The 25,332-nt window shown below is 39.9% G+C and overlaps 1 protein-coding gene across 6 annotated transcripts in view; it reads left to right on the top strand.

The window, feature by feature from the left end:
- The window catches only part of Ncoa6 (nuclear receptor coactivator 6), an 87,278-nt gene that overhangs the window by 44,802 nt on the left and 17,144 nt on the right, over positions 1-25,332 (top strand). For 4 of the 6 annotated variants that reach the window (XM_075962663.1, XM_075962664.1, XM_075962665.1 and 1 more), the window contains 6 exons: positions 2,641-2,769; positions 3,757-4,644; positions 6,655-6,801; positions 11,341-12,457; positions 15,980-16,101; positions 19,264-22,257. In XM_075962663.1, coding sequence (XP_075818778.1) covers positions 2,641-2,769; positions 3,757-4,644; positions 6,655-6,801; positions 11,341-12,457; positions 15,980-16,101; positions 19,264-22,257 — 5,397 coding nt within the window. The remainder of the gene's footprint in view (positions 1-2,640; positions 2,770-3,756; positions 4,645-6,654; positions 6,802-11,340; positions 12,458-15,979; positions 16,102-19,263; positions 22,258-25,332) is intronic. The other 2 variants (XM_075962667.1, XM_075962666.1) reach the window with 2 other exon arrangements.

Here is a 25,332-nt window from a genome sequence, read left to right as displayed (position 1 = left end):
TTTGTTTCTCAGTAACCACACACAGTGCTCACAGTTGTCTGTAACCCCAGTTTCAGGGAATCATACCTTCTTATGACCTCCATAGGCACTGGGCACACACTTGGTGTACAGACATATACACAGACAAAACATTCATACACATAAAGTACATCTTTTTTTAATGCAGAAAGGTAGAGGAACTCCCACTTATATACTGCTGTTCTGAACTATAAGCAAAAATTTGGCATAACCAGGCAAAGTGGTGCCTGCCTTTAATTCTAGCACTTGAGAAGCAAAGATAGGCAGATTTCTGTGAGTTTGAGGCCAGCCTGGTCTACATAGTGGGTTTTAGGACAGCCAGGGCTATCTAGAGAGACTCCACCAAAACTAAAAAAACAGAACTTGCATAGAATTGGAATTGGGTTTTTATACTGCCTGTACATTTTATGTTTACCTCAAACTATTTACTGTATTTCACTGAACTATAGTATATGTTTTATTTCCCTGAAATATAGTATGTATATTTCATCTTTATTTTTAAAATAAAATAAGACCTGTAATCATTGGAGCTTATGCTTGATGGTGAGCACTCTCATAAAGCAGGTACCTACCTGTTCCTTAACTTCCTCATACATGCATAGACAAGTTCTCTGTTGTTGAACTCCATCACTGTTGTTGAACAGCCCTCACTGTTTTATACATATGTCAAAGTCTACTGTTGGACTGATGTGAAGTATCATATCATTCATGTGCATGTCTAACCTGGTGACTTATGTAGACCTGGTCCCCTATACAGCTCTGAGCAAGTGTTAAGGCAACTTGATAATAGGTGACTGGGTGGTGGTGGCGCATGCCTTTAATCCCAGCACTCAGGGAGGCAAAGGCAGGCAGACCTCTGTGAGTTTAAGGCCAGCCTGGTCTACAGAGTGAGTTCCAGGACAGCTAAGACTACATAGAGAAACCCTATCTCAAAATACAAAAATTAAAAAAAAACAAGTCATAGTGGTACCATTACCAATTCTAAAAGAATGAAGGTCAGAAGTACAGTAGGAAAAACCTAGCCACTGTACTTGTCCTTAGAGTGAAGAAATAAGTAAACTTGACACAAACACCAGGGAATCTGGGTTCTAATCTCAACTTCTGCCTATGGGCACTAATACTTTCTGGTCTTAGGTGACCGTATACATCTTCAGTTATATCCTGGAAACAGTGTTAGAGATCCCATCAAGTCTTGAATTGTCAAGACACTTGTTAAACTCAGGCCAGCATGATGATTCCAACACTAGTATCTGGCTAGTGTTACAGTGCTATGAGTTCATTACCACATAGAAAACCTTGAAGCAAATGGATTTAGGTTAAATTGGTATTTAATGGAAGATACTGGTTGTGATCATTTACAACACAAAGTATCAGGCTAATTAGTTAGTGATGACCTATAGTTACTATGATATTTTAACCTCCACGTATTTCTTTATACCAGCTATATTTTAAAATTTCTTTTCTCACCTGTCTATTGGACCTTAATGTATGCAAATGAAGTTTTGTAGTAAGTTAAATTAAGTAGAGAAAATCTGGGCAGTGGTGGCACACACTTTGGTGGCAGAGGCAGGCGGATCTCTGTGAGTTCAAGGCCAGCCTGGTCTACAAGAGCTAGTTCCTGGACAGGCCCCAAAGCTACAGAGAAACCCTACTACACAGCTACTCACAGAAAACAATCATTGGCCCCAAATACCTACCAGCCAAGAATGAAACCTTTGATTAAATGATTACTATGGTATACCCCAAAATTTTGAGATTTGCTAAGAGCATGAAAGAAAAAAGGGCTTTAAATTTAGGTTTAATTGCTAAGAGAAGTAGTGCCAAGATTTATTGATAAGACATTCTAGATACATAATTCTAAAGTTACTTAATATTGTTTCAGAGGAAATGTAAGGTTTCTTTCTCTAGCAGGATTTCTTCTACCCTATATTCTAAATGCCTTATGTTTTGAAAGGGTAATCAGATGGAAATTGATAAGTGTTTAGATTTTAGAGTGGGGATATTATATATCTATCAAATTTTGTGAAATATGTCTATTATAAATGTTGGAAGGAAAGCTCTCAGGTATTAGTGGTAAACATCAGTGGAAATTAATGAGCTAATAGTTTGACTTAAGAATTGAGAAAAAGGACTAGGTGTGGTGCATGCCTTTAATCCTAGTCCTCAGAAGGCAAGCGGGTGGATCTTTATGAGTTTGAGGCCAACCTGATCTATATAGCAAGTTCTAGGCTAGCCAATGCTATATAAGAGACCCTGTCTCACAAACATCTGTAACCCTACTTCCAGGAGATTCAGCAGGTCTTCTGGTTTCCACAAACACCAGGCATGTGTGTGATGCACGTACATGTACATGCAGGCCAAACATTCATAGGCAAAATTTTTCTATCTAAAAATAGTTATTAAAAGAAAGTTTTTGTATCTTTTAGAATTTCTAAACTATGTCATTAAAAATTGTAAGATGAGTGTGGTGTCTCACCTGTAATCTCAGCCCTTACAGAAACAATTACCATGAGTTGCAGACCATTCTGGTCATTAGAGTAAGATCTCATCTCAAAAAACAAACACCACACTCACACAAATTTGCCAGCTTCAGTATGTTATTCTAGGTACTTTTTTTCCTAGGATTAATAAGGATGACGAGCCCTGCCACTGTTATGATGCCCCAGGGTGGGAACATGTCATCTTCCATGATGGCACCAGGCCCCAGTCCAGAACTGCAGCCCAGGACTCCTCGCCCTGCTTCTCATTCAGGTAGTGTGACTTCCACTCATTGAGAATTAAAGAGAGGGGGGAACTACTTACAGATACAATTGAGATTTAGTCACTGATGTTTAACTTCTAACTACTTAGTTCCAGTGTTTACCTTCCTTACAAAATCTACTATGAATTTCACAGCTAAACATTTCTTCTCCGATTTTCTTCTTATTTTCTTACCAGCTATGTCCTAATATTCTCAAGAAGTATGCTGTCTTAGTTGGGGTTTCTATTACTCTGAAGAGACACTATGACCACAGCAACTCCTATAAAGGAAAACATTTAGTTGGGGCTTGCTTACAGGTTTAAAGGTTTAGTCCTTTGTCATCATAAGAAGTAGACTTGGTGCTAGAGAAGTAGCTGAGAGTTTTACATCTGAATCAGCAGGCAGCAGGAAGAAAGAGTAACACTGGGCCTGTCTTGAACACTTGAAACCTCAAAATCCACCCCCCAGTGACACCTTTCCTCCAACAAGGCCATGCCTCCTAATTGTGCCACTCCCTTTGAGAGCCTTGGGGGCCATTCTCATTCAAACCACCACAAATACCTTGACATGCTTAATTCTATAAGAAATATCATGACAAAAAAATAAATATGACAGAATTTTGAAGGCATATGAATTTGGTAAATGTTTCGTAAGTTAGCATGTTGGCAGCACTAAGCTTCCTCCAGTAAAGAAGAAACTTGTCTGAAATCATTAAATCTAGCATTTCCCAAACCTAGTTAACTATTTTATTTTCCTTTAACAGTAATTGGCCAGAAATACAATTTTGAAAATCTTGTTGTCTATATTTTATGTTTAGGGTGCCTCACCACCAATGGGCCATAAGCTGTCTTTAAGACAGGATTCATCTTTATATCTGTTGGTATGCTGCTCTTAGAAGATACTCAAGAGCATGGTGATATCAATGGTACCAGCAGATCTAACCCAGTGTGTTTTGATGGGTTGCAGTAGATTAATTATTATTCACTATCTTTAAACAGATGCAATGGATCCACTTCTCTCTGGACTTCATATACAGCAGCAGAGTCATCCCTCAGGATCTTTACCTCCAGCACATCACCCAATGCAGCCTGTTCCTGTGAACAGACAAATGAACCCAGCTAATTTTCCCCAGCTGCAGCAGCAGCAGCAGCAGCAGCAGCAACAGCAGCAACAGCAGCAACAGCAACAGCAGCAGCAGCAACAGCAGCAACAGTTGCAGACAAGACCTCCACAGCAACATCAGCAGCAACAGCCACAGGGGATTCGTCCACAGTTTACTGCTCCAACTCAGGTGCCTGTTCCTCCAGGCTGGAACCAGCTGCCTTCAGGAGCCCTACAGCCTCCGCCAGCCCAGGGCTCTCTGGGCACAATGACTGCAAACCAAGGGTGGAAGAAGGCTCCCTTGCCTAGCCCAATGCAACAACAGCTTCAGGCAAGACCTTCCTTAGCCACGGTACAGACACCTTCTCACCCTCCCCCTCCTTATCCCTTTGGCAGCCAGCAAGCCTCACAAGCCCATACAAACTTTCCTCAAATGAGCAACCCAGGCCAGTTCACAGCTCCTCAGATGAAGAGCTTGCAGGGAGGGCCCTCCAGGGTCCCAACCCCCCTGCAACAACCCCACCTCACCAACAAGTCTCCTGCCTCCTCACCCTCCTCCTTCCAGCAGGGATCCCCTGCATCCTCCCCAACGGTTAACCAAACTCAGCAGCAGATGGGACCAAGGCCACCTCAAAATAACCCACTTCCCCAGGGATTTCAGCAGCCTGTCAGCTCTCCAGGTCGGAATCCTATGGTTCAACAGGGAAATGTGCCACCTAACTTCATGGTGATGCAGCAGCAGCCACCAAACCAGGGGCCACAGAGTTTACACCCAGGCCTAGGAGGTGAGGAACACTAACGCTACTTGTGTTGGTAAATTTACTGGAAATTTGAGAAGAATGTCAGGTTTTAGTGTTAATGGTAGGAGTAAAATGAGGATATAATCATTTGGTTTTGTGATATGGTGATGACAGTTGATATATAATTTAGTTAACTTAATGTATTTTTGTCTTGATTACTATGTAACATCTTACTGGTTAAATATAAGCTAGCTCTCTGGATAAAAATGAAGGTAAAAGTCAAAATAGAGATGTTTTGTTTCAAATTATTTTTGATTAATCTTGTACTAGTAAATTAAAATGTCCAGACCAAACATGTATTTTATTAATAATTTAAACTTCTCATTTGTTGAAGGATTAAGATTATACAGTTGAACAAAGATGAAAAGTACAGGGTTTTATTGGGGAAAATGCCCTTCTACTTATCAATTTTGATAATCCTAGTTAGTAAAATAGTAAGCATGGTATTTGTTAAACTTGATTAAAGTATTAAAGGGGACTAAGTTCAAAAATCTTTACTTTTATAGTTTTATAATGCCAATGCCTACTCCTTAGAGAGGGAATTCCACTAGTTATACCTAAAGGAGATTTATTTATTTATTTTGTAAGGTGCCTCTTGTATGAAGAAAAAGCAATGGAACTTAATGTGTGAGAGGTAAAACGATTACAGTAAAACTTATCCATCTCCATGTTTATTATTTATTCTTATTAATCATTGATCTAGTGCACATGACTGTGCTTGGAGCTTTTCAGTAAGGCATAGAGAGTGTCAGTAAAACTCATTTAATAAGAATATCCCCCACCAAAAGACACCCATTGCCTACCCAGAAAAAAACCCCTGCATCTTCAATGCAACATAGCAAAGGCATGCTCCCATGATTTCTGGTGAAATTAAGTTGCTCATCAGTCCTTTCGCTCTCTTTTAATTGATTTTGATGAAATACAGGCTCTAATATTTTAATTCTAAGACATTTTTAGAAAATGTAAGAATGTTTCTCCTTCAAACTTCACTATTCCGGGCATCTAGCCCTAGATCAGTAGAATCTGGGTAGTCCCTTCTACAGATATGATTACTGACTTAATTACAATGAAAGCATGTAAATGGGGGCTTGTTGCTGCTAATGGAAGGACAAATGCATATTTGTCTACAAAGAGTTTTTCAGGGCATTGAAAATTTGGCCCTAATAAACAAATTTTAAGAGAACTTTAGGTATTGTTGCTTTCTTAGAGCAGTTGCTATGCTCGCCTAGGTGGTCTGACCACATCAAGACCTGCGGTATGCACACGAGTGTATCTGAGATTCTCTTTATTGCAAACTTGTTTTCTGAAACTAGGCCTTCCAAAAGGATGTAAACTTGAGTAAGATTACATTAGAGCATAATTTTTGGTACCATAGCTATCAGAATCACAGCAGATCTTACAAGAGAAAGGCATAAGTTTAATACAGCCTCACTTTGAAGCTCCTGTGAACTCGTCTCTTCCAAAGAGATAAGCACAACACTGGTGGGGGAGGGAGATTTTTCTGCAAAGATTATCATCCATTTTCCTCAAAGAGGGGGAAAAAATCACCCATCTATCCTTAATCAGGACACAACTCTTTCTTTTATAGTATTTCATATCCGTTTGTTTGAACATGAGAGAATTTAGCATATTCCTTTGGTGCCTGTGTTATATAAATGTTGGGAGTCCATAGTATTACAGAGAAGTGAGCCCTCAAACCTTGCTATGGTATGGCCTTAGATCACATGTAGAGAGCAGATTGCCATCTTTTCCTTGGCATGTTCTAAGTGTAAATTTTTTAGTATTTCTTTTTCATTTTGACAGTGCTCATGTAAGGGATTGTATTGATTTTTTTAACCATCTTTCCCAACCTTATTATTAAAGATCCTACCAGTGTGACAGAAAGAGCTAAGCCAGTGGAAACTTCATGCAGCTCATCCTTCCTTATTCATTCCATATCTCAACAAGAGTATAAATTTGCTAGGTAACTTGCCTTACTCATTGTTTTCTATTAAGGAATGCCTAAACGCCTCCCACCTGGCTTCTCAGCAGGACAGGCCAATCCGAACTTTATGCAAGGTCAGGTGCCTTCCACCACAGCAACCACCCCTGGGAATTCAGGAGCCCTTCAACTGCAAGCAAATCAAAATGTCCAGCATGCAGGTGTGTGTACTTTGATTTAATTAGTTATGTTTATTGCGCATTGATGATGTGCTAAATACCTTGATAGACCATAGAGATATACAAATGAACAAGTTCTTTAATTTCTCACATATAGATAATCTTTAGGAAATATGGAAAATAAGTTATTTTTTTTTTCAAGAACCAGGAAACACCTTAGGAAAGAAAGTAAAACTTCAGTTAGAGCAGGAGTCATACACATGTATGAACACATATACACACACGCACACTTTTCTGTAGCACGAGTAATAAAAACCGAGAGACAGATATTGGGGTTCAAGCTAAAGATCAGAAAAGCAAAACAGCCAGCCTCTAGAAAAGTCTTACCTCTACCAAGGCTGGACAACTGTAGATTGAGCCCAGAGCCTTGGTTTTTATTATTCGTGCTTCACTTTTCTTTCTGTAAAGGGCTAAATAGTAAATAGCTTAGGTCATTCAGCCTGTAATGCAGTTATTCAACTCTACTTAGTGAGGACAACAGTGTTCCAAATCCTTGCCTGTTTTCAAAACAACCATAGGCCTGATTTGCTGACCACTGAATTAGAACTTGCTCAGGTAAAGGGTATTTCTGGGAAAGGAAACCATAAATTCATAGTTATATGAGTATTTGGCATGTTTGAATATCTACAACTTTTTGGGGTTTTTTTTTTTGTTGTTGTTGTTGGTGGTGGTTTTGTTTTGAGACAGGATTTCTCTGTAGCTTTGGAGACTGTCCTGGAACTAGCTCTTGTAGAACAGGCTGGTCTCGAACTCACAGAGATCTGCCTGCCTCTGCTTCCCTAGTGCTGGGATTAAAGGCATGCGCTGCCACCACCCAGTGAATATCTACAACTTTTAAAATCTCTGGATAGTACATATTATCTTCATTTATGCTGAATATCTGAATTCTGGTATGCATTATGGTACTTCTCCAATTCAGTTAATACTAAAAGTATAGTATACATAAGAAAGTTTGGAGAGAGCTGGAGAGATGGCTCAAAGGTTAAGAGCAGTGATTGCTCTTCCAGAGGTCCTGAGTTCAATTCCCAGCAACCACATGGTGGCTCACAACCATCTGTAATGAAAGCTGGTGCCCTCTTGGCCTGCATGCATACATGCAGACAGAACACTGTAAACAAAATAAAGATGAAAGAGAGAGAGAGAAAGGAAAAAAAGAAAGTTTGGAGAGAGGTAACATACAGTGGATTAGCTAATAAGTACTCATTGAAGCAGTTTTGTAAGCCCAAATTTCATGTTTCTGAGTTTCTTCTGATTGCTTAGGAACTAAGAAATTTTTTGCCCCTTCTCATTGAAGTAGTTTGGACTAAGTTACCTTAAATTTTTCTGAACACCAACTTTCATTGTAAATTGCTTAAAGAATGAAAAAAATTCTAGGGCCTGCAAGATGTCTCAGCAGGTTGTAGCCTTCCTTGCCAATGGGCATAAATGCGCATACTCACATTACACATCAGATACACATATAACAATAACAAATAAATAGATAAAAGTTTATTTTTTCAAGAAATAAGAATGAGGGACTAGAGTGATGACTTCGTGTTTACAAAGGTTTTCTATTCTCCCAGAGAACCTCCACGTAGTTCTCAGTCTCTGTGTCCATCACTCATACCTCCTGTACTTATGACTCCAAGAGCTCTGGCACCCTCCTCTGACTCCATGGGCACCCATACACATGTGGCTTGCATTCACACAGATACATATACATAAATAAAAATTTTTTAAAAATTAAAAAGTGTGAGGCTTGGCATGGTGGCACACGCCTTTGATCTTAATGCTCATGAGGCAGAGGTGGAAGGATCTCTTGAGTTTGAGGCGAGCCTGGCCAATATAGTTCCAATATAGCCAGGACTATATAGAGAGACCGTGTCTCAAAAGAGAAAAAAGAATGGGAAAAATTTTTGACTTAATAATTAAAAAGTTCATACTGTCTCTTGAAGGATGAGAGAAGAATTGGACAAACTATTTGATTTTTTTTCTATCTTCTAATATAAAACTGCATTTCTGAGTTATGTGAGTTAATGTTTTATAGGAGGTTTAAAAATGTATAAAATTCATAATTCTTGTGACTGAAGAGATGGCTCAGTGGTTAAGAGCACTGGGTTCTCTTCCAGAGAACTGGGGTTGCTTCCCAGCATTTGCATGGTGGCTCACCACAATTTCAGGGAATCTGAATCCCTCTTCTGGCCTCCAAGGCACCAAGCATAAATGTAGTGTATAAACATATATATAGGCAAAACACCCTGTACACATAAAATAAAAATGATTTTTTTTTTAGCTTATAATTTTTTCCACCTTGGCACAACTGTTTATCTTTTTAAATGAAGACTTCCATTTGTACCTACCATTTTGTTTTCTCCATTTAGTCTTTCTAAAGCAACATCTTCTTGTTTGTCATTCTAGTCTGTTATCCTGTTTTATTTTTATGTTAACTTTTATTATTTTTTAAACATTTATTTATTTATTATGTATACAATATTCTGTCTGTGTGCATATCTGTAGGCCAGAAGAGGGCACCAGACCTCTTTACAGATGGTTGTGAGCCACCATGTGGTTATCGGGAATTGAATTCAGGACCTTTGGAAGAGCAGGCAATGCTCTTAACCGCTGAGCCATTTCTCCAGCCCCTTAACTTTTATTATTTACTGAAAAATTATTTTTTTTATATTTTGTCTCTTGCCAACTATGCTCTAAAGGAGTAAAGGTCTTACCTATCCTGTTTACTGATACAAAATCAGCACTGAAAGTACCCATACTTATTGGATACTCAATAAATAATTGTTGCTTGAATGATTGTATACTTGTATATGCCATTTATATGGCATATACAATGGTCGTGGAGTTCAAGTTTGAATTTATGAGGCTGGTTCAGAAAGCCTTCCTGAAATTCAGAAATACTTGTGATCGTGTGAATGGACTAGCTTCCTAACTTCCTTAGACTGACACTTTATAGTGCCTATTTAAAGTAAAATAAATAAATAAACAAACATAAATAAATAGAATGACAGAGATAGAACATGATTTGTTTGGTAAAGAGCTTGCTGTAGAAACTTGAGAACCACAGTTTGGGTCCCAAGAACCTACATAAAAGCTGAGTGAGTGTGGCAGCTACCTATAGCTGCCATGCACATATACAAACATACATCAAAATGACAGGGATAAAATAAACTGCATGAGCTCAATTGATGTATAACTCAGTAGTAGAGTTATTTCCCAGCATGTTTGTTTTGGTTTTTTTTTGGTTTTTCTGGTTTTTCGAGACAGGGTTTCTCTGTGGTTTTGGAGCCTGTCCTGGAACTAGCTCTTGTAGACCAGGCTGGTCTCGAACTCACAGAGATCCGCCTGCCTCTGCCTAGTGCTGGGATTAAAGGCGTGCGCCACCACCGCCCGGCTATTACCCAGCATGTAAGAGGCCTTTAGGTTCATTGTTTTTATTTTTGATGTTTTGAGATAGGATCTCACTATGTAGCCTAGGCTCACCTTGAATTTATGACAGTTCTCTTGCCTCAGCCCCCCAGGTGCTAGGATTCCAAGCATGAGCCACTATACTCAGCTGAGAATTTTTTAAGCCAAACATAGTAGTGCACATAAACACAGGTTGGATCACATTGTTTCAGAGCAGCCTGCTGTATAGTGAGGCCCTGTCTCAGCAGAACAAGCAGTAAGCTTGAGGGTGACTCAGGTGAGGTAGAGTGGGAAGGTAGCTCTCATAGAATGTGTGCTAGGTATATGGACGGCCCTGGGTTCAGTCTCCAGCACCACAGTAAGATGTGGGGATAAAGTAGGTAGTATAGGAAAATACCAAGGGCCCAACTACAAACAATGTAACAGACCAAGACAGTACCTTTGGTTTAAAGAGAACTTAGAACATGTCCCTTGTGGTCCATTAGGGACTGCCACAGAGTAAGGTCACTAAACTCTTAGCATCCTCTTGTCTACAGCTTTCAGATTAGAAATTTTGTCATTTTTTGGTCACTTCAAGTTGAAGAACCCTCTTAGGAAATATTATATATTATCTTCAAAGTGCAGCATCCAGATTTCATATGTATAGGATTGAAAAGCATAATTATTTTCCCAAGAAGCATTTTTAAAATGTCTTTACAGTATTCCATCTTTTTCTAAAGGACACTGGTACATTCTTCGTTTCCTCATTTACTCACAATCGAGCTCATTTTCTAGCTCATGATATGATGATTTGTTCATTTTATTCACAATAGGTAGTTATAAGCCTTGTTATAACAGTGCTAATACTTGATTTAATCCTAAAGTGAGCTTTATTTTCTAATGTTATGTTTGAGTTACTATATAAGAGTAAAGATAATGTTCCTCCTGCTGTATGATCATAGAAAACATAAACAGTTACCCCATCCTGTACCACACCTCCAGAGTCTAAAATACTCACAGAAAGTGTGTCAAGCACAGTACGTTTGTGTTGGTTATTAGATACATGGATGATGGGTGTCTTACTAAGTAAGGCAATTTGGGTATCTTAATCATGATAATTTTTGTTCTTTGTTTTTGTTTAAGGTGGTCAAGGAGCTGGTCCTCCTCAAAACCAGATGCAGGTGTCTCATGGGCCACCAAATATGATGCAACCCAACCCCATGGGAATTCATGGCAACATAAACAACCAGCCTGCTGGTAGCTCTGGGGTTCCTCAGGTGACCCTGGGCAACATGCAAGGCCAGCCTCAGCAGGGCCCACCATCTCAGCTGATGGGCATGCACCAACAGATTGTACCCTCTCAGGGCCAAATGGTCCAACAACAAGGAACTTTGAACCCTCAAAACCCTATGATCCTTTCAAGGGCCCAGCTTATGCCACAGGGCCAGATGATGGTGAACCCTCAGAACCAGAATCTTGGGCCTTCACCCCAAAGGATGACCCCACCCAAGCAGATGCTTCCCCAGCAGGGCCAACAAATGATGGCACCACATAACCAGATGATGGGGCCTCAGGGGCAAGTTTTGCTCCAGCAGAACCCAATGATAGAACAAATAATGACCAATCAGATGCAGGGGAATAAGCAGCAATTTAATACTCAGAACCAATCCAATGTCATGCCGGGACCAGCACAGATAATGAGGGGACCAACTCCGAACATGCAAGGAAACATGGTGCAATTTACAGGACAGATGTCAGGACAGATGCTGCCTCAGCAAGGGCCTGTAAACAATAGTCCACCTCAAGTTATGGGAATTCAGGGGCAGGTTCTGCGGCCACCAGGGCCCAGCCCACACATGGCCCAGCAGCATGGTGATCCTGCTACTACAGCAAATAATGATGTCAACTTGTCTCAGATGATGCCTGATGTTAGCATGCAACAAACCAACATGGTCCCCCAACATGTGCAGACCATGCAGGGAAACAGTGCTTCGGGAAACCACTTCTCAGGCCATGGAATGTCTTTCAATGCACCATTCAGTGGTGCACCCAACGGAAATCAGATGTCTTGTGGTCAAAATCCAGGCTTCCCAGTCAATAAGGATGTAACATTAACAAGCCCATTGTTGGTCAACTTATTGCAAAGTGACATTTCTGCAGGCCATTTTGGTGTAAACAATAAACAAAATAATGCCAATGCAAATAAACCGAAGAAGAAGAAACCGCCTCGGAAGAAGAAAACTTGTCAACAAGATCTAAAGTAGGTTATAATCAAATATTGCTCGTTTGTTTTTGTGTAGACATTTATTGATATTTAAAATTATAACTGGCGATATGGCTTAGTAGAATGCCTGTGTACCGTGCACAAGGTCTGGACATAAACCAGTTTTGGCGGTAGAGTACTCTAGCCCTAACAGGGTATGGTAGCAATAGAATCAAGAATTCGTCCTCTAAAAATTTGAATTTAAGAGAGTACAGTAGGATTGTCTAGCAATTATCAGCTCATAGTCTATCTTGTATTCATCTGTACTCTTTTCCATTTTCTCTTTGTTTTATAAATATGTAAATTTGCTTTGTAAATATGTCAGTGCCACTTTAAATGATATGGTTCTTTTATATAATCACAAAATAATGTTAGTGTGCCTAAAATAATTTTTTGTTGATTTGGGTTTTTTTGTTTGTTTGTTTTGTTTTGTTTATTTTGAGACAAGCTTTCTCTGTTGTAGCTCTGGCTGTCCCAGAACTCAATCTGTAGACCAGACTGGGCTCAAACTCAGAGACCCTATTGCTTCTGCCTCCTGAGTGCTGGGATTAAAGGTGTGCGCTACCACCCCTGAAAATTGTTTCTTAATAGTTTCCCAATAGTGTTCACATTTTTTCTGTTTCTTTTTTTCTTTTATAGTTTATTTGTTTAAGGATTCACACAAGAGCAATACCTTCCAATTGTCTCATAGATCTCTTAATTCAGCAATCTCAGTGGGAGTAGTGCCCCTCAGCCTGAAAAGTGATCAGTGCTACCCATTGCCATTCCACAGAGCTCAGACTTTAGGGTTATCCTGGCTCTTGGGGAATTGGAGAGACAAAATGTGTTTGATGAAGGAAAACTGCTCATGGAGATACTCTGCCACCTCTCAATTGAAGGAAACATTTACTTATTTATATGAGTTTCTTTTCTCTAAAAGTTCCTTATCTCTAAAAGCTTAAACACATGATTGCCCCTGTTAAATCAGTTTTCCGTACAGTAAAAGTTCCCCAGAGGAGCTCTTTCATAAGCCACAATAAGAAAGATAATTAATAGTTACAGTTCTTATCCTAAAGCTACATATTCAGTTATGTTTCTGACTCTTGACTAAATGTTCCTGAAGGGATATTGTCTAAGGTGGATTTTCAGCCTTTAATCATAAAACTGGAGTTCAGAGACATTGACAGGGACTGATGACTAACGAACATGAAGCAGTTTTAGACAAAGTGCTAGGCCACATATGATGACTTAAACTTATTATCACTGAGGAAGCAAAGACAGGAGGCTTGTGTGGGCTACATAGACCTTAGAGATAAGGGGGAAGACTGATGACATAAAGACCAGAGACAGAGAGAGAGAACTCAAACAGGAGCTTTGTTTAAATAAGCTCAACTGTTCACCTGAAGCCAGCTCCTTTAGCCAAGCCTATAGCATTCTTTGGTTTTAACCTATTGTAGTAACTTGCTACTTCTTGAATCTTAAAACCCAGTCATTGTGTATTAGCAACATATGTTTTCATGAGTTCAGACTTAAACGTTCCACCTCGTTTTCTTAATACCTGGTCCTCAGTTAAATTCCTGCTATTATCAACCTGTCTGACTAATTTTTTTTATGGTGATAGTTATTTTTTCTCTCTAATAGGCTGAAAAATAAATTGCAGTTATTTATTTGCCATAAGTATACATTATTACTCTTGTCACCAGCCTCCTAAGAGATTTTTACTGTTCACTGAACATACCTTTTAAAGGACCTTGTACACCATCGGGGTTCCTAGGAAAAAGAGACAATAGACTTAATTGGAAGATAGCCTGCCTCCAGTTCTACTGTTAGTTTACTGTGAAACCTGTCTTATACAATTATGGCTTCTGTTTTTACATCCATAATAAGAGGGGGACTGAAGCAGATAATTGAATTTGGTGGATTTCGTTTCTTTGTTTTAGCTGTAATTTTTTTTTTAAGTGAGGATACCAGGAACTCCTCATTTGTGATTTGAAGTAAGGAATTACATAGGGAACAAAGTGGCAATGATGTGATTATGTTTAGGATCTGTTACATGCTCACAGTTTTGGGGGTTTTCTCCTCTATTTTTTTTTTATGTGTATGGGTATTTTGGATATGTGTATGTCTATGCACCAGTGTATGTGTGTCTGGTTCCACAAGAGGCCAGAAAAGGGTGTATGGTCTCCTGGATCTGGAGTGACAGATGGTTGTGAGTCACCATGAATGTGCTGGAAATTGAACCTGGATCCTCTGGAAAAACAGCCAGTGCTCGTGATCTCTGAGCCACATCTCTAGTGTTTTTTTTTTAAAGGAATTTATTTGATTTATACAACTATTTAGAGTATAATGGAACAAAATACTATCTAAAAGTGAATGGATGACTGTAATCAGATCAAAGGGAAGGTAAGGTAGGAAAGAAAGGTACAACTGGGAATAAGAAACAAACCAAATGAAGAATGTAATTGATATGATTTCTCAAAAATGTGGATGTTAAGTCAGGCAGTGGTGGCACACACCTTTAATCCCAGCACTCAGTGTTGACAGAGGTTTCTGTCCCGCCCAGTCCTGCAGCTGTTTAGTTCCAAAGAAACACACAGAGGTCTACATTAATTATAAACCGGTTGACCTATTAGCTCAGGCTTCTTATTAACTCTTACATCTTAAATTAATTCTTATCTGTGTTAGCCACATGGCTTGGTACCTTTTATCAGATAGGCATTCTCATCTTGCTCCCTCTGTGTCTGGGTGACAACTGCAGACTGAGCCTTTCCTCTTCCCAGAATTCTGTTCTGGTTGCCCCACCTATACTTCCTGCCTGGCTACTGGCAAATCAGCATTTTATTAAACCAATACAAGTGACAAATCTTTACAAGATACAAGACCATTGTCCCATAGCACCTCGGGAGGCAGAGGCAGATGGATCTCTGTAAGTTTGAAACCAGCCTGGTCTCTGTAGAGCAAATACACAGGGAAAACCCTGTCTGGAAAAAAAACAAAACAAAGTAGAAAATGTGGATGTTAGTAGGAGAAAAGAAAGGTTTCATTTTTTTTTCCCTTTCCACTGAAATTCTAAGTTACAAAAAGAATCCTAATGCCAATGGTTATGTCTACAAGTGTTTGTTCTGAAGCAAAGGTAAATAACTTTGTTGTGGCCACAACAAAGTTGTGTATTTCTTCTGAACACCATCTGTACCAGTTACGTTACAGATGTTGAGTCATTGGCACCTGGTTTTAATTTAGTAGCCACACTGAATACTTGTTTTGCAGGAATAGCACTTCAGAAAATCCCAATCAATCATTAAAATACCTAAGGGGTGTACCATTATATGAAACATTGTATCAGAAATTAGAGGGAAACACTAAATTCAGTGCTAAGATTAAGTGAATTTTAAGGCTTAATGAAATGGCCAGTTTACTCATGTCAACATTGAGTGTCCAGACTAGAAAGATATAAATCATAAGAATAACATATAAGCACATTGTAGTTGTAGGTAAGTATTCCTTATACAACTTACTTGATTTGTGCTACTTACCTTTTAGCACCCCAGATAATCGTCCAGTTGGTCTAGAGGAGGCTGATCAACAGTCATTACCTGGAGAACAAGGAATCAACTTGGACAACACAGGCCCTAAACTGCCAGAATTTTCAAACCGGCCACCAGGTAATAAAATATTAACTAAAATTGCATACTCTGCATTGCATATGCGCCTTCTTTCTCTTCAAGGAAACAGTAATGCTCTGCCTACTAACTAGTCTGCTTCAGAAATGTAATGTGTAAGCTCTGCATTGATATTTAAGTAAATACTTAAAGTATAACTTCTGTAAACATGCATGTCAATTCACTCTTGCATGCCTGTTTAATTGGCTTCATTTTAAGTCCTCAAATCAGACTGAATAGAAAGTACCTTTTTTTTGATCAGCATTGTAGTTCTAGTTGACATCAGAATAAAATATTATAATATAGAGAACTTTATACTGTATCCTGCTTGCCTACAATTCTTTTCCTTAGACTTTCTCAAAGCAGAGAACTACTACTAGAATTTAAAACAAGGTGACTTTTTTAATAAAAATTTTATTGTGATTCTTTAAAACATAAGCAGTGTATGAAAAGTAACAAAATGCATGTCAATATAACTACTGTCAGCTTAATAGCTTATAATGAATAGTGCCAATAGTAATGAAGCCCATTCTTTGATTATAGAATGTTTTCTTTTAAATGTTAAAGGATGTAGGTTTATAAAAATCTAAAATCATTCTTCCCAGCCCAGATACCACAATATCTCTGTCTGTTTTTTCTTGGCATAAACAATGACTTATAACTTTATTCTAGAATGACAAAGGTTCACAAGCCCTCTCCTATGGACATACAGAGTTAATTCAGCCAGCCTGGTCTACAAAAAAAAGTTCCAGGACAGCCAAGGAGACACAGAGAAACCCTGTCTTCAAAAACTGAAGCAGGGAGGAAAGAAGAATTAATGCTTTATTTCTTCCTCCTGAGTAATCTCACCTCCATTTTGGTATATTAAAAATGATACTATTTTAGGGCTAACCTTTAATCTATCTTTCATTTTTATATTTCAAAAGTATATTCATTATGATGTCAAGACTTGATGTTACTTATTACAAACTGCTTAGCATACTAGAGTTGTCACTCATGAGCCTGATAGGTAGTCTCTAGTCCTTGGTGAATATGTTCAGAAGACATTGTGAGCAGGAAGGTAGGTCCCTCTTACCTCAGACATCTGAACTCTTATGTGGATTCCAAAATTCCTTCAAACATTTATTGCCTCCTTTCTGCAGTCTGGGAACCTGCAGCCTGAATTTGGCCTTTAATGGATTTGAATTGCTATTGGTGTCTAAACAAATACCTGAGTTTAATTCACTTTAGAAATAGTCTGTTGCTCTGTAGTTGGGCAGTGGTTTATGCAGCCTAATTTCTTTTCGACTGCCTGGCCCGTAAAGGCATAAGGGCTTTGTATTCCTTGACTAATAAATGTAGTTATTGATTGTGTTATGGGACATTGTGTGTACCTGGCTTTCCCTCTCACCCCGATCACCTTCCTATCACTAAGCCCCTTCGGGCTGTTTCCTCCAGCTTCTGAATGGTTCCTTTAAGCCTTTAGCTCTGACCTCTGAGAGGCTGTTGTGTATGCATAGTACTGTCTTTGGTGTTTATTGTGCTGTCTGATAAACTCACTTTAAAGATGAAAAGCATCTGTATTATAACCTTGACACAAACAAACTTTTTCAGAAATTACAGTTTTCTTAATGTAGAAGCCCCAGACTGACTATATAAGAACCTGTTGTGTTTTACCCCTTGGAATGCCAGATTTACAAATGTCAAGAAGTTACTTGGGCCTAAAACAAAACAAAAACAAAAACAAAGGATTTTAAAGAAAATATTCAAAATTGAACCAGGTGTGGTGGCACACGCCTATGTATAGTCCCAGCATTTGCAGGGTGGAGGCAGGAGAGTTAACAGTTCAAGATCATCCTCAGCTTTATGAGTTTAAGGCCAACCTGGGATACTTGAGACCCTGTCACCAAATAACAAAGACAAACAAATAAAAAACAACTTCAGAACTGGAGTCTGCTCGTTGGTACCATGGAAGTCTTTACCTAGAAGACAATAACTCTGTTGAGCACAGAGTCTGACCAAAGTGTTTGGTAGCTGCTCTAAGAAAATCTTGGCCCAGAATTTCTTCCAGCTGCCAGAGCCACTTATTCATGTTCTTGCACTTTCTGGAAACCTTCCAAATTATTTTTCATGCAACAGTGGAATAAATGTAATTATGGAATCACATCCCCAACATATGCCCATTTTCCTACTCTGAACCGCCATGATTCTTGTTTTAATTTGAATCTTCCTTCCCTTTATGCTGATTGTATAAAGTTTTTATTCAGAAACTTCAAGTAAATCATTATAAAAGAGGGAATCATAATAGATGTTGCCTTCTGCAAATCTACAAGGCATTGTTTTTCAAAATTTTTATCCCCAAACTACTTTTTATTCCTGAGGTTTGTGCTTCTGGCTTTATTATTTTCCAATTGTGGATTCATAGAAAATACTTTTCCAAATAAAATTTCTATATACGAAAGTAAATAGAGACAAATATGCATAAAAACTTTAATACTTCATATTATTTCAACATAACAATCAGTCTTTATACTCTGTTTACTAAACTGATGCAACCTAGGGGCAGTACAATACATTCAGTTTTCCTCCAAAGGATGGAATGCAAAGGATACAAAATGGTATATGGAGACCACGGACCAGAATAATTAAAATCCCATTTTAAAGAACTCAAAAAAAAAATCTCAATCCTAGAATTATATCTTTTACTTTAATTGAAGGAATAAAAGGGCTGTTTTCATCAAAACCAGGTCTTGAGAAAAATAAGTCCTCTGCTACGAGAAAAAGTGATTTCTAAATATATTATTTCATATACACAGTGAATTACTGATTATTTTGATTATTTCTACATGAAACCTAAATAACTAGGCAGCCAGCCATTTGCTGTTGATAGAATTTTCTCTCTTCATGTTCAGCTCATAGATTTATAGCACCTAACCCAGTCTTAATATAGTAATGCTTCATTCGCAGCCTAAAGGGGCTTCATATTCTTAATGCTTTGCTTTTTGCTTCCTTAAGCAGCGTGCCCCCTTGCTTGTGTCAGATAATAAGGGGCTGTCCTGGGAGCAGCATGCCTGAGCTGTTTGTGCACAGTCTGCTGCCTCTGAGTACTGCTTAGCTGTACTCTAGAGGTAGCAAAGTTTTCTTGTTGAAAATCTAACTTCCCTGATTTTGGGGGGCTTATTTTAGGTTATCCTACTCAACCAGTTGAACAGAGGCCAATGCAACAGATGCCTCCTCAACTCATGCAACATGTGGCACCCCCACCACAGACACCACAGCAGCAGCCACAACCACAACTGCCTCAGCAGCAGCAGCAGCAGCCACCACCACCTAGTCAGCCACAGTCTCAGCAGCAGCAGCAGCAGCAGCAACAACAACAACAAATGATGATGATGCTCATGATGCAGCAAGATCCTAAATCCATTAGGCTTCCAGTCTCCCAAAATGTCCATCCTCCACGGGGTCCTCTGAACCCAGACTCTCAGAGAATGCCCATGCAGCCAAGTGGCAATGTACCTGTCATGGTTAGTTTGCAAGGACCTGCCTCTGTGCCACCATCACCTGATAAACAAAGAATGCCAATGTCTGTGAATACTCCTTTGGGAAGTAATTCAAGGAAAATGGTATACCAGGAGAACCCACAGAATTCCTCTAGCTCACCACTAGGAGAGATGTCCTCACTTCCTGAAGCTAGTGGCAGTGAAGTACCGTCTGTTTCAGGAGGCCCAAATAACATGCCCTCACATTTAGTAGTTTCTCAGAATCAGTTAATGATGGCAGGGCCCAAATCGGGACCATCTCCCCTTTCAGCAACTCAAGGTGCAACTCCCCAACAACCTCCTGTAAATTCCTTGCCTAGCTCCCATGGCCACCACTTTCCAAATGTTGCTGCTCCAACCCAGACATCTAGGCCTAAAACTCCAAACAGAGCCAGCCCCAGACCCTATTATCCTCAAACACCCAACAACCGCCCTCCTAGTACAGAACCTTCAGAAATTAGTCTGTCACCAGAAAGACTGAATGCCTCCATAGCAGGACTCTTTCCTCCACAGATTAATATTCCTTTACCTCCCAGGCCAAATTTAAATAGGGGCTTTGATCAACAGGGCTTGAATCCAACAACTCTGAAGGCCATCGGGCAAGCACCTTCAAATCTTACTATAAACAATCCTCCTAACTTTGCTGCCCCACAAGCTCATAAATTAGATTCTGTAGTGGTGAATTCTGGAAAACAGTCTAATCCTGGAACAACAAAACGGGCAAGTCCAAGCAACAGTCGGAGGTCTAGTCCTGGGTCCAGTAGGAAAACTACCCCAAGTCCCGGGAGGCAAAACTCAAAAGCCCCTAAACTTACTCTGGCTTCTCAACCAAGCACAACCCTGATGCAGAACGTGGAGCTGCCTAGGAATGTGTTGGTCAGTCCAAATCCAATTGCCAATCCCCCTTTATCCGGAAGCTTTCCTAACAATAGCGGGCTTAATCCCCAGAATCCCACCGTACCTGTGCCTGCAGTGGGCACTGTTCTTGAGGATAACAAAGAGAGTTTGAACGTTCCTCAGGACAGTGATTGCCAGAATTCCCAGGGTAGGAAGGAGCAGGTAAATGTTGAGCTGAAAGCAGTCTCTACTCAAGAAGCTAAAATGGTTGTCCCTGAAGATCAATCCAAAAAGGATGGGCAACCTTTGGATTCTAACAAACTCCCCAGTGTTGAAGAGAACAAAAATTTGATATCTCCTGCCATGAGAGAAGCACCAACATCATTAAGCCAACTTCTTGACAACTCTGGAGCTCCTAATGTGACCATTAAACCCCCTGGGCTTACAGATCTGGAAGTAGCACCTCCAGTTGTTTCAGGAGAGGACCTCAAAAAAGCATCTGTCATTCCCACACTGCAGGATCCGTCTTCTAAAGAACCCTCTAATTCCTTAAACTTACCTCACAGTAATGAGCCGTGTTCAACCCTTGCGCATCCAGAATTGAGTGAGGTGAGCTCTAATGTTGCACCAAGCATCCCTCCAGTAATGTCAAGACCTGTCAGCTCTTCCTCCATTTCTACTCCTTTGCCCCCAAACCAAATAACTGTATTTGTTACCTCCAATCCCATAACCACTTCATCTAACACATCAGCAGCCCTGCCAACAAACTTACATTCTGCATTGATGTCGACAGTTGTCACAATGCCCAATGTGGGTAACAAAGTTATGGTTTCTGAGGGACAGTCTGCTGCTCAATCTAATGCCCGGCCTCAGTTCATTACACCTGTCTTTATCAATTCATCTTCAATAATTCAGGTTATGAAAGGATCACAGCCAAGCACAATTCCTGCAACCCCATTGACAACCAACAGTGGCCTGATGCCTCCCTCTGTCGCAGTTGTTGGACCTTTACACATACCTCAGAACATAAAATTTTCTTCAGCTCCTGTAGCACCTAATGTCCCCTCCAGTAGTCCTGCTCCAAACATACAGACAGGCCGGCCGTTGGTCCTTAGCTCGCGAGCCACTCCTGTTCAGCTGCCTTCCCCTCCCTGTACATCTTCTCCAGCTGTCGCTCCTAATCCTCCTGTCCAGCAAGTGAAAGAATTCAATCCAGATGAGGCTAGTCCTCAGATGAACACCTCAGCAGATCAGAGCACTCTGCTCTCTCCACAGCCAACCACAGTAGTTTCTCCCCTTGTGACCAATAGTCCAGGCTCCTCTGCCAATCGGCGAAGCCCAGTCTCATCCAGTAAGGGCAAAGGAAAAGTGGACAAAATTGGCCAGATTTTGCTGACCAAGGCTTGTAAGAAAGTTACAGGCTCTCTGGAAAAAGGGGAAGAACAGTATGGTGCAGATGGAGAGACTGAAGGCCCAGGGCTAGAGACCACAACTCCTGGGCTAATGGGAACAGAACAGTGCTCCACAGAGCTGGACAGTAAAACCCCAACACCTTCAGCACCCACGCTACTAAAAATGACCTCTAGCCCCATGGGCCCAAGCTCCACCTCAACAGGACCCATCTTACCTGGCGGTGCTCTCCCCACCAATGTACGCTCAATAGTAACCACACTGGTACCCTCTGAGCTCATCTCCACAACGCCAACCACAAAAGGCAATCATGGTGGTATAGCATCTGAGCCACTTGCAGGTGGCCTAGTGGAGGAGAAGGTGGGATCTCATCCAGAGCTTCTACCCAGCATAGGTATGTACTTGAGCTTGGCATCCACTCCTCGTGTCAGTTGTTTTTTTTCTCACCCGCCCCACAAGAGAGAAAGCATGAGCCCATTTCTACTTAAAGGAAGAAAAATGGCCATAGTTATAGATTTACTTACTGAAAGTACATTAAAAAATATGCTTTTAAATCCCATGTTCAGTTTATATATTCATTAACATGATTCCTTCCTGGCTTCTGAACTGATGGCATGTTTCGTATAGATAGATAGATAGATAGATAGATAGATAGATAGATAGATAGATAGATAGATAGATAGATAGATAGATAGATGTGTCTCACTTTAAAACATTTTGTACACACTGTCTCAGATCATCTTTATATCAACCATGTAATGTAGTCTTACTCCTTCCTATGGGTGAAAAGATTGAAGTTCAGAAATGTTCACTGTGTGAGCGTGTACTGTAAGTCTCCAGCCTGGCATGGTCCCTGTGAACAGTGACTTCTCTATACCTTTCCCATCGTGAAGACTTACTTGTTCTCTTTGCCTTGTTCTCTTAGTATACTAACTCAGGGACCTTTCTGTTTGGATTGCTCCAGACAAGCTTACCAGAAAACCAGGTTGTATGATAAACCAAAGAAGATAGAAATCGGGAAGAGTCAGATAGCAACTGTCCCGGCATTTGCCAGCTTGATGGGCTGGGGCAAGTTCACTTTCCTCCTATGTAGTGTGGAAACAATAATAGTTAACAAGATTTCAGTGAGGTAATGCATGTGATATGCTTAGCACAGGACCTAAAATATGGTAATTGATCAATACATGGTTCAAGTGTTATTGCCCATTTTCTTTAGACATGGTCTCTTTATAAATTCCATTTAATGGACATCTAGTTCAGGTTATTTCCTGTGTACTGCAGAGGGAGATAATACTGAAAGCACGGGTGTCCTAACAGTTTTTTTCTCCTTTGAGGCTCAAATGATGCAGAAGCTCCATGTTCTTAAAGACAAGTCAATCTTAATGGTGCCCATAGCTGAGAGGCCTCTGTTATAGCTAAGCTAGCTAATACTACCTCTTTTATTTATGCAGCTAAAATACCTTGAGTGCCTATTAATTAGAAAGAGGAACAGAAATACGAGCTTCAGGTTATGATCAGAGTTCACGTTTTAGCTCCCCTGGTTGCCAGTTACAGTCTAGTGAGTTCCTTATACTTCACCTGTAAAGTGGAGATTGTAATTCTACCTCCCAGGATATGTAGGATTCAGTGAGAGCTTGAATATCAAGTGCCAGCATATTGTTCAGACAGTTCTGGGAAGGTTCCTTCCTTTCTTTCTCCTGCTTACTTCAGTGCTAGAAATACAGGGAGGAGTGAAGGCCTGCAAAGAATTCATTGTTCATAGGAGAGATGGACTTTGCTAGGCAGGGTTCTGTGTTGCAAGTTTAAATTTTATTGTTGTAGGTAACTATAAGAATTTAAAACAAAGCTGGGCATGATGCTTCACACATATAATCATAGCACTTTAGAGGAGGCAGTGGGAAGATCCAGCTATGTACTGAGTTTGAGGCCAAGCTAAGCTACATGAGACCTTGTCTAAACCAGAAGAAATTGGTGTGGCTTAAGTATATTCTCTGCTGCTAAATATTTCCATTTCTGTTTTCTCTTAGGGAACTTTTCCCTCTTATACTAAGAGAATAATGATGAAGTAATTAGAAAATATTTTTACTTGGATCACAAATAAAAATAGAGAAGCATATAAACTTTATGGATATGAACTAGCAATTAGAAAGGGGTTCAGTTTTAGTTAAGGCCACCTACTTTGTTTATAATAGTTGGTTCTATTCTTTTCCAAGGGACTTCTGTGCTTTTAGTTTGAAAATGTGAGAACCCCTCTTAAGCTAAGTAGATGTTAAGGTACAGTTTTAAGCTTCATCAGAGAAGCATCCAAAATAAATTATTTGATTACTAAGCAGAGAGAAAAATCTACAAAATTCAGTTCCCACCAAAGGGTAAAACATTTTCTTGTAGTTTGCTATGAATTTTAGGCTGAAGTGTTAAGATGGAATGACATACTCTTGACAGCTCTGGCAAACCTGAGCCTTAAATCTTTACTGAGTGACCCAGGAAGGTTCCGTTCTAGAGTATGCCATGTATTCTCATTCTCGGGGATCTTAAGTTCTGTCTGTCTTTCAAAGACACTATTTTTAATGTTTCTTTACATTTCTGGCCTAGAATATTCTTTTGCTTTGAACCCCCATGGAACTTTCTATATCTCTCTCCGTGTGACATAGTGGTCAGTCTGTACTAGGCTGAGTGATGTGCAAAAGGATGGAATCTCTGAGGATGCCTGGCACAGTGCCTAGCTCCTAGAAAGTTCTTAAACTATTTGTTAAGAATTGGGCAGTGGGCGCGTGCCTTTAATCCCAACACTCAGGAGGCAGAAGCAGGTGGATCCCTGTGAGTTTGAGTCCAGCCTGGTCTACAACAGCTAGTTCCAGGTCAGCCGGGGCTGTTAAACAGAGAAACCCTGTCTTGAAAAACTGAAAACAACAACAAAAACCCTATTTGTTAGAAAAGTAAATAATACTATGTTGATTTATTCATTAGCTATAAATTTATTGTCTATTTTTATACCCATCACTCTTGCTAAATGCTATAGAAAAGTGCAGAATTGTGTGTTTTAGTAATCAAGGAATGTATTTAGTCTCTAGAGGGCTAAGTCAGAAGGTTTTAAATGTTGAGGTGATTGGTGTAGTCATTCTAAAAGTAGCTAGATTACTTACTAAGACAGTTTTTAATGAAAACAGCAGTCAAGCCTAGTGTGGTGGCACATGCTTGTAACCCCACCATTGTGGAGGCTGAGGCAGAAGGATCAAGAGTTTAAGACCACTCTGAGGAAATTGAGTAAGTCTGAAAGCCAAACAAAAAGAAAAAGGAGTCATGACCTGAAATTGGCCCTAAAATTGTGATTACTGTTGTCCCCGTGCTGTCCCTTTCCTGGTTTTTTTATATCTGCACAAAGGAGAAAGAGCAAAGCCTCAAGTGGTCTTTGCTGCTTAGTGTTAGAACAGTTGCTCTGTTGAGGTCGTATTGACGGTCAGCTTCAAGC

Source organism: Microtus pennsylvanicus, chromosome 2 (genome assembly GCF_037038515.1).
Source record: "Microtus pennsylvanicus isolate mMicPen1 chromosome 2, mMicPen1.hap1, whole genome shotgun sequence".
NCBI lineage: Eukaryota > Metazoa > Chordata > Mammalia > Rodentia > Cricetidae > Microtus > Microtus pennsylvanicus.
The sequence above is the reverse complement of the archived record's forward strand: the minus strand, read 5'-3'. Positions and strand labels throughout refer to the sequence as shown.